Source organism: Vombatus ursinus, unplaced genomic scaffold, assembly GCF_900497805.2.
Source record: "Vombatus ursinus unplaced genomic scaffold, bare-nosed wombat genome assembly UNPS02014785.1, whole genome shotgun sequence".
NCBI classification, from domain to species: domain Eukaryota; kingdom Metazoa; phylum Chordata; class Mammalia; order Diprotodontia; family Vombatidae; genus Vombatus; species Vombatus ursinus.
In genome coordinates, this window is record NW_020954563.1 from 2,073,031 (window position 1) to 2,082,785 (window position 9,755).

At 50.4% G+C, this 9,755-nt stretch overlaps 1 protein-coding gene across 1 annotated transcript; it reads left to right on the forward strand.

The window, feature by feature from the left end:
• Nucleotides 1-654: 654 nt before the first annotated feature.
• SLC32A1 (solute carrier family 32 member 1) lies at nt 655-4,333 on the forward strand. The gene is made up of 2 exons (XM_027867042.1): nt 655-1,035; nt 3,146-4,333. The coding sequence occupies exons 1-2, from the start codon at nt 655-657 to the stop codon at nt 4,331-4,333; spliced, it is 1,569 nt and encodes a 522-aa protein (XP_027722843.1).
• The last annotated feature ends 5,422 nt before the right edge of the window (nt 4,334-9,755 follow it).

Consider the following 9,755-nt stretch of genomic DNA (forward strand, 5'->3'; position numbering starts at 1 on the left):
ACCTTTCGTCTTCTCCTTTTCTCCCAACTCCTTTTCTCCTTTCCTCCTATTTTCTCTTCTCCATTCCCCTATCTCCCTCTTTCCTTCTTCTGACTCCTCTCCTCTTGTCTCCTTTCCTTTCCTCTCCTCTCTTTTCACTCTCTTTCCTTTCTCTTCCTCTTTTCTCCTCCCTCCCCTCCCTTCTTCTCTCTTTCTCCCTCCTACTCCCCTCTCCCCCCTCCCGCCTCCTTTGGATTTTTTTCTCCCGTTTGACAGATGATCGCATTGGGCCGCGGACGCGGAGTGCGCCGCGCCAGGCTTGCGTTGGAGATCTGACGCTGCTGTTCGTGCTCCCCCATCCCCTCCCGCGCCCCTTCGGCTTCTCTGCAGTGCACTAGCACCGCCGCTGCTGACGGCGCCGCCTCCCTCCGGTCTCTACCAGTCCGCCCGCCCAGGCCTGGCCCCCAGACCCGCCACCTCCTGATCTCCAAGCGCAGAAAGAGGTCATGATCCAGGGTGCCAGTGGGTGGAGAAGGAAGAACGTGGGGGGAAAGTGGAGATAGCGGTTTCACCAGCCATCGCTAAAGCCCTTGCATAGCTTGCGCCCGGAGGCTGCCCGGGTGACCTCCAGCCTCCTTAGCTGTCCGTGGAGTGGGTCGGGCCCAAGTTGCAGCCATGGCCACCTTGATTCGCAGCAAACTGTCCAATGTGGCCACCTCTGTGTCCAACAAATCCCAGGCCAAGGTGAGTGGTATGTTCGCCAGGATGGGCTTCCAGGCGGCCACTGACGAGGAGGCTGTGGGCTTTGCCCATTGCGATGATCTGGACCTGGAGCATCGGCAGGGACTGCAGATGGACATCCTAAAGTCGGAGCCCAGTGAGGAGGGTGCTGAACCGCCCGTCGAGGGTGACTTCCACTACCAGAGGGACGGCTCTGGGCCCCTGCCACCCTCGGGCTCCAAGGAACAGGGCATGTGCTCTGAATTCGGGGGTGGCCAAGACAAGCCCAAGATCACTGCCTGGGAAGCAGGCTGGAATGTGACCAACGCCATCCAGGTAAGCGCCACCCTCCCTCCCCTCAAGGGACACTGCGGCGGGTGGCTGAGACAGAGAAGCACTTACTACTTGGGGGGAGGAACACGTACACACAGAGAAAGCGGGGCAGAGGGGGAAGCAGAGACAGAAACAAGAGTAGATGAAAGGACGTAGAGATAGATACAGAAACAGAGGCGGTGAGAAAGAGAGAGAAATAGATACACAAGTTTTGACATAAGGGCAAACAAAATGAGGCACAGCATCAGGGAGGCTGTGACACATACATGGACAAGGACAGAGACAAAATGACAGACAGAGGGCCCACAGAGTCTGAGAGAGAAAGAGGCAGATATGTTAGAGGTAAAAGGGGCACAGAGGCAGAGACATATAGGAAAAGAGAGACAGAGACGCAGATCTAGAGAGATTCAAAAAGAGGTAGAGACAAAGACAGAGATGGAGGACCCTGCAAACAGGCACAGTCTATCAAGAAGGTTAGAAACAGACAGACTGAAAAAGAAACAGGCAGATCCAGAGACATAATAAGCAAGATCCAGAGACTGAACCTAGGAGGATGGGGAGAGAAAGAGAGGCAAAAGGAGAGAAAACGATATGGAGGGAAGCTGCGAGAGACAGAAGGGAGAGAGAGAGAAAACAAGGATGAGAAATTACGGGATTGTCAATGGTTCTGGAATGGATCCACTTTCAGGGCAAAACTGCAAGAGAAATATCTGACCTAGGAGCTCTTTTCAATCTCCCCTCTCGGCAACCTACTCCACAATCCCTGGTTGCCTCCGCTTCTCCCACGCAGAGCTCGGAGAGCCATAGAGACCTGGATAGCACACAGGAGCCAAATAAAATCACAAACGGACATTAACACGCACTTGTCAGACATGGATCCTGGCCTACAGACAGAACCCCTGTGGGACAGATATCTCACGACAGACATAGATATGTGTGTGTACGTGTGTTGCACAGACAGATCTCTAGGAGAGACACGTCTGGTCAAACACAGACAGATTCCGCACACACGCGATCTCATACCAGCTTCGATTCCTGTTTTCTTTCAGTGTAAATCCCGGCTCCGACGTAAAACTGAGCAAAGGAGAGCGGCAAAGAGATTAAATATCTTCACAGAGTTGGAAAGGGAAAAGTCCCCTCTAAGGTTCTAGGATGTGAATTCGGAGTCCTGGGCCTTTAGGGGCGGGCTGGGGGCCTAGGGAAGAGAGGCGGGGGCTCAGAGAAGGGGCGGGGCAGGGAGCTTTCCAACAGCCTGCCCCAAGAGACCGAGGCCTCCCCTACCCTGCTGGTTCTGTTCTGGTATTCTCTATCCTGCCTTTCTCCCTATGGCTCTGTTAACAGGGACTAATTCTCCCAGAGTAGAAGACAGGTGCTGTCAGGTCTTTTAATGAATGTCCTGGTGAAAGCCTTTTCAATTACCATTCGAGAGTGGAGCTTGAGTCCTGGCAAAGCCTGTATTCAGGACCAGTGGACTCAAGAGGAGCGAATTGGTCGCGGTCGCGGCAACCAAGCGCCACTGACGCACCTCCCTTTACAGAGGACCTCTCCCTACTGAGAGGCCTCGTTATAGATTAGCCAGTACTCTTTCCTCTCGGTGCGCTGAGGCTGGCTGGCATCTAGAGAATCAGTCCTCACCACGTCTCTTTGACAGGCTTGGCTGCCCACTTCCCGCCAAAAGGTCGCGCAGCCCCAAGCCCGAGGCGGTTTCTGCTGTGGCTCACTTTAACGCTTCCTTCCCTAGTGGGAAAGGGAAAGGCTTTGAATTCGGAGTTGAGGACAAGGCTAGTTGTTCGGGGCGAGGGAGGAATAGGAGACGCACTATGAGAACGGCAAAACTCGAGAACCTTAGTTTCCCTCAATTTCGTTTCCTTCCTTTTCAAAATCCCGCAATTTCCGAAGCCCCGAGGCTAGAACTCCTCTGGGGAGAAGGGAGCTGGGCCGCTCCAGCTCTGATGACAATCTACTGTGCTAGACACACACACACACACACACACACACACACACACACACACACACACATTCCTTTTTCTCATCCTCCCCCTTCCCTCCCCTCTCTAGTCAAAGCTGAGCTCAGGCCCACCGAGCCATTTCGTTTCCGTTTTGTCTCTTGTAGGGGATGTTTGTCTTGGGCCTACCCTATGCCATTCTGCACGGAGGATATTTAGGACTGTTTTTAATTATTTTCGCCGCCGTGGTTTGCTGCTACACTGGCAAAATCCTCATCGCATGCCTCTACGAGGAAAATGAAGACGGGGAGATAGTCCGGGTGAGGGACTCCTATGTGGACATTGCCAATGCCTGCTGCTCTCCCAGGTTCCCCAAACTGGGAGGGAGGATAGTCAATGTGGCTCAGATTATCGAGTTGGTCATGACGTGCATCCTCTATGTAGTGGTCAGTGGCAATCTGATGTACAACAGCTTTCCCAGTTTGCCGGTCTCTCAGAAGTCCTGGTCTATCATTGCCACTGCGGCGCTATTGCCCTGCGCCTTTTTGAAAAATCTAAAAGCCGTCTCCAAATTCAGCTTGCTCTGCACCTTGGCCCACTTCGTTATCAACATCCTCGTCATTGCCTACTGCCTGTCCAGGGCCCGGGACTGGGCTTGGGAGAAGGTCAAGTTTTACATAGACGTGAAGAAGTTCCCTATCTCTATAGGCATCATCGTCTTTAGCTACACCTCACAGATTTTCCTCCCGTCCTTGGAAGGCAATATGCAGAAGCCTAAGGAGTTCCACTGCATGATGAACTGGACGCACATCGCGGCCTGCGTGCTCAAGGGTCTCTTTGCGCTCGTGGCCTACCTCACCTGGGCCGACGAGACTAAAGAGGTCATCACCGACAACCTGCCATCCACCATTCGTGCTGTGGTCAACATCTTCCTGGTGGCCAAGGCGCTGCTATCCTACCCGCTGCCATTCTTTGCTGCTGTGGAAGTGCTGGAGAAGTCCCTCTTCCAGGAAGGCAGCCGCACCTTCCTCCCCAACTGCTATGGGGGTGATGGACGGCTGAAACCCTGGGGGCTGACGCTACGCTGCACGCTGGTGGTGTTCACGCTGCTCATGGCCATTTATGTGCCGCATTTCGCGCTGCTCATGGGCCTCACTGGGAGCTTGACCGGTGCGGGCCTTTGCTTCCTGCTGCCCAGCCTCTTCCATCTCAAGCTGCTCTGGCGGAAGTTACTCTGGCACCACGTCTTCTTTGACGCGGCCATTTTCCTCATTGGCGGCATCTGCAGCGTGTCCGGGTTCGTGCACTCCCTGGAGGGGCTTATCGAGGCTTACCGAACCAATTCAGAAGACTAAACCCTGAAACAGCGGCAGAAAGGCTGGTGAACTGGCGGGCGTCCTCTTGGCAACTCCCCCTGTCCCATGGACACCTATACTGTTCCCAACCTTCTCGCTCTGGTCCCACGGGTTCCTTCGCTGCTCTCTTGCCCAGTTCCGTTCCATCCAGCCTAATCCAATCCCATTCTGCCAGGCCTCCCAGGCTCCATCTCTGCATCCTTTCCTATCCAAGTCCTTCCAGTCTTGGGATTGGGTTGCTAGGGTGAGTGGTCCAAAGACTGCCACACCCAGTCCAGACCCCACACCCCTATCGAATCGGTCCCATCCCATCCTCTCCAAGCCTCACCCAGTCCAGTCCAGCTGTTTGCATCTCCGTGACTCTCCCCATTCAATCCGGTCCATTTGAGGGTAGGCAGGATCTACATTGTCTATCCCGGCAGGTCTAGGCTTTTGGGCTGTGTCGCCATTGGCCAAGCTCTTATCCCATTCACTCCTCCCTCTCCTCCTCCCCCTTCCCATAGCCCTGACTTTTGGTTTAGTTTTTCGATCTAAGCTTTAAATTTCAATATCTATTTTCTTGTTTTTAGTTATGCAGGAGGGAAAGAGAATAATCCTAAATCAAAGCCTTTATTTGAATTTGGATTCATTTATTTATTTAAAAATAAAGCTGGGGGTTAGGTTGAGACGAGGCGTCAGAGGGCAGGGAAACCCGTGCGAATGTTTGAGGGATTTTCCTCCCACTAAAACCTCTTTCCTGGGATTAGCTCCAGCACCGGATCGCGGGGACTCTTTATGCAATGGACAAGGCCCAGGCTAGCCCTTCTGTGAGTCCCCTCCTCCCCCTACCCCGGCCCCGATCCCACCGCAGTGTGGGTGGGGTTCCTCCCAAGCGCATTTTGCACATTGTAGGCTATTCTAGGACAAGCAGCAAGTCACTGTAGGGGCGCCCAGGGAAGGAGAAACTGGCCAGGGACTCTGAGCTTTGATTGGGGATGGGGGATGGGAGGGGATTCCCAATCAACAAATATGCCCAGATGCTTCCACTTTTCCCCGTTGCCAGCAAGCCTCCCATTTCTGAGGACATTTTGCCTTCAGCTGAAAACACAAACTGGAATTTGTTTCTGTTACGTTTCATTCCTTTCTTTGGGGGGGGCAGGTGAACATAAACTGCAACTTGTTGGATTTCAGGAAACAAAACCCATCCCATTCTGTGCAACCTATCAGATTGTGGAGCTGTTCAAATGTGCGTGTGGTGTAATTGTGGTAAATGAGATGAAAATGTATATCAGAAAAAAATCTATCTTTAACATAAGATGTGGTTCATAGTTATATCCACAAATAAAGAGGAAACAATGACCCTGTGACTTGAGGTTTTTGTTTTTGTTTTGTTTTTGAGCCCAGCACCTGATTTCTTCATCACTATCTGGTGGGGCAGCCTGATCTTGCAGCTAGAAGAAAGTAAAGTGGGATCCACTTCAATTAAAAATTAATTCATTCGTTGTTCATTCAAGAAATATTTATTAAACACCTGCTTAGTTCAGGACAATATGCTTGGTCAACGAATGAACCATTTAGGTTATGACTGAAGGATCAAAAGGGAGATGTCTAGCTGGTCAATAGATAGAAATGGAGAAAGAGGTGAGCAGAAAGAAAATTGTCTTCTAGAAGAGGAGCTCCATGAGGGATTGTTTTACCTAAACCTGTCGTCCACCCCAGCACCTAGGCACGCTACTCCGTACACTTAAATGTTTGTTGACTGACTGAATGATTGAAGGCTCTTGTAGCCTTTGCAGAAACCCGTCAGGATTTGAAATTGCAGGCTAGATAATTTACTGTCACCCTTTTCCTCCCTAACTGCACTCACCCATTCCTGGGGCTATGTGTTGTAGTTGAAAGAATTCTGTATCTGGCAATTAGAGAAAAAAGCTGGGGGTTTGAATCCCGGCTCTCGAGTTACTGCCCAAATCATTTAATTTCTCCGTGTCTGTCTCCCTCTCTGTAAACTGAGAGGACTGGAATAGTTGACCTCTCTGTTCTCTTCTAGCTTTAAATATGATCTATGACACCGTCTACCACTAGCTCTTATTATATATGCATACGCTGAAACTCCTCCCCCGGGACCTTAGACGGGTGGCTAAAAGTTCTGAGGGCCGGGCCAGAATAGAAATAGCGAGTTTCTCTAATCCCACCCTCAGTCTATTTGGTCAAAAGGAAGAGGAGAGGATTTGATCTGTATAGAAAACCAATCCACATCTTTCTGATTAGAAATCTCCGCGCCCCACCCCACCCCCCTTTCTTTTTTCAGTTGCAGACTGCGGGTGGAGATAGGGAGCAGTTTGCTGGGTTTATCTAGATAATCAATCCACTTTTCTTTACCTGTGTAGACAGATTCAGAAACCCTACTCTTCGTCTCTGTTCTCTCCCCTTCTCAGCTCAACAGACCCAAGCTCCGCCCTCTCAAAACTTTAGAGGGAGTCTTGGCGTCACCGCCCTTGCCTAGAATAGACCTTTTTAGGTTTTTAAGACTTACAGTGACGGGCCCAGGGAGGGAGGGGGAACCCGAATGAGAAACAGATTGAAGGGTGGGCGCTAGGGCGACTCCGAGAGCTCGCTATGGCTCTCTGGCAAAGTGAAGATAGTCCGCCCATGGGGAGGCATTTTTTGAGTTGCTTTGGTGAATCCCCGCCCTCGTCGCTGGCCTGACTGTCGGCCCCGACTGCTTCGCTGCTTTGGTGCCTCATCTGAGAGGTTAGTTTGAAACGATTTCTTGGTCTTTTGTACTCACAGAAGATTCTAAAGAAATGAGTGAATCCCCATTCTCCCCTCCCAGTATGTCTCTGCTTCTGTTCCTATCTCTCTGGATTCAGTTAGACAGAGTACTTAGGGTTTGCTTTCAAGGAGCTTCCAATCTAATAGAGACGGGAAAGCTGTGCCCTCAATTAATTGGATACGAAGGAGAGTAGGGTAAGGGGAAAGGAAAGATCAGGGCCGAGTAATACAAGCATTTTGAAGATGGAGGAGTCTCTTTCATCTCTAGGGTTAGAGTGAATTCCTGGAAGGCTTCTAGAAAGAAATGGCACCTGAACCTTGAGGAAAAGAAACAGAAGGGGAGAGGGGGTCCACTCCAGGCAGTAGGGATAAGCGTTACGAAATGAAGAGCAAGAGATAAAAGAGTGAACAGGTCAAGAGATAAGAGATAGAGCAGTCCAGATTGGTTGTACAAAACGTTGTTGTACAATACTTGAAAGGAAAGAGTAGGAAAGAAATAGAACTGGACAGGTAAGTTGAATCTCGATTGTGAAGATCTATATGTCAAGATCAGGAATTTTAATTTTATTCGGTAGGCAATTGTTCTTTTTCTCCTCCATCTGTCTTACTCGTTTCTTATTCTTTCTCTCCTCTTGTTTCATAAATCTGTCTGATTGTCTGTCCTTTCTACCCTTCTGTCTGTCTCTCTGGCTCTCATCTCCTCTCTCGTTCTCTTGATTTCTCTTTCCCATTCTCGTTGCCTGTCTTTAATGTCCCCTGGTTCTAGGTCTTTCTTTCGGTGTCAGCCTCTAGTTCTCTGTCTCTCGTTCTTACTGTTCTCTGTTGTGAATATGGGGTGGGGTGCAATTTGTAGAGCTCTTAGCTGACCCAGAGAGTGGGTCACCTTGTTCTCTCTCTCTCTCTCTGTGTCCCCCCCCCCCCCGTCTGTCTGTGTGTGTCTCTGTCACTTTCTCTCTGTTGTCTCCAAGAAGTGCCTTTGAAGGACAGAGATGTGACTCTGTTCAGAGTCAAACCTAGGTTTGAGGTTTAGATCTAGCAATCTAAAGGAATAATAAAGATGATCGATTCTGGAACAAATAACTGGCTGCCTTCTCAAAAACACACAGCAGAGCTGGGCGGCAGCTTGTGCACGCTCCAGTTTTCTTTCAAGGTCAGTGGCCAGAGGGGGCGGGGATTTCTTCTGGAGGAGGGAGGCCAATGAACAATAGGCTGAGGTATAAAAAAGGCTTTTGGCCTTTCCTCTTGAAGCTCTCTCCCAGCATTCTGGTGAAAGAAACCTTGGATAGGGTAACCACCTGCAGGAGACAACATCCTTGCCTTTTTTTTTTTTTTTTTGTCTGTGCTGATAGATTCCCGCCTCCACCCTCCTCCCACGCACTCGCCTATCCCGCTGTCTGATTGGGGCTTTGGGATGCCCAAATCTCAGCACAGTCTGGGGTGAGGCCTCTTCGGAGAGTCCCAGATGTTCTGCAATGCAGTAATAAAGGCGGGGGTGGGCAGATACCAACCGAAGCGAGGGGTTGGAGGAAACCTAACAACCCAAAGACTACCCAGGATGCCATTCTTCTTTCATTCCTGCAACTTACAGATACATGGAAACCCACAGGCTCCTGGTTTAAGATTGGGAAAGAGCCCCTGAATTTGGGAACTGGGGGAGGGGAAATCGGAATTGAGTTGCACTGGACGGCATGGAAGGAGACTGCAGTCCGGAGAAGTCAGCCACAGGAGAGAGCAAAGATGACTCAGAGAGGGCCCAGTTCTAGGATAAAAATGAATGGGGACAACGGCGACAGAACCTCAAGAAGAGCCCTCCCTCACCTCTTTCTCCAACCTTATGCTGTGCTCATGCCCTTCTCAGCAAGGAGGGAATCTGTGGTAGCACCTTCCCTAGAGATCTCTTCCTGAAGGGTTCAGGACCAGCCATTCATGGGCTGGAGGAAGGACTGGACAGCACCAGAGAATCTCTGGAAGCCTTTTTTTCTTGCTTTCTTTTTTGGCTCTGTTTCACTCCCTTTACCCAATTAGGCCTTCCTACAGGACAGCTACTAAGTAGGGGAAGACGGTCAGGTTAAAATAAGTCAGCCCTTCATCTTGTACTCCTTCGTTTCTTTCTCTGGGAAGGAAAAACAATCTTGTAGAAGCCAGGCCTTTGCTTCTTTCCCAGCCCAGCCCTACAACACTGTCTTAGTCCCAGGCAGAAGGGTGCCTTCTTCCCAGGCTCCCCATCATGTTCTTCTGCCACTGCAGGAACATAAGGTACTCTCTGACCCAGCTCCCATAATACATTTCATGGCTAGATCACAGTTTTGCAAATTCTGGTGCATGCCTAACACCTTGAGTTCTCTTACCTCTTACCAGCAGAGCTGAGCTCCCTTGGGCGGAAGTCAGAGGGGGTAAGAGTTGTGAAGGTCCCTGGAACCTGGGCTTCTATCCACTCTCCTTCTCTCTCCCTCCTTTTTAACTGCCCATTGGAACCACGGGATAGAAGCCAATCAGTTTCTTGGTTTCCCAGGCAGGTGGGGAGAAGAACCTCAATTAAGAGGCCAAGTTTTTATTTTTGTTCACTTTGGAATTAAAATTTGCCAGATATTTGAGTGCTATACTTAGCTCTAGAAAGGACCTTTGAGAACATTTGGTATAATTCACTGTTGAAGGAGTGGCAGCTCAGAAA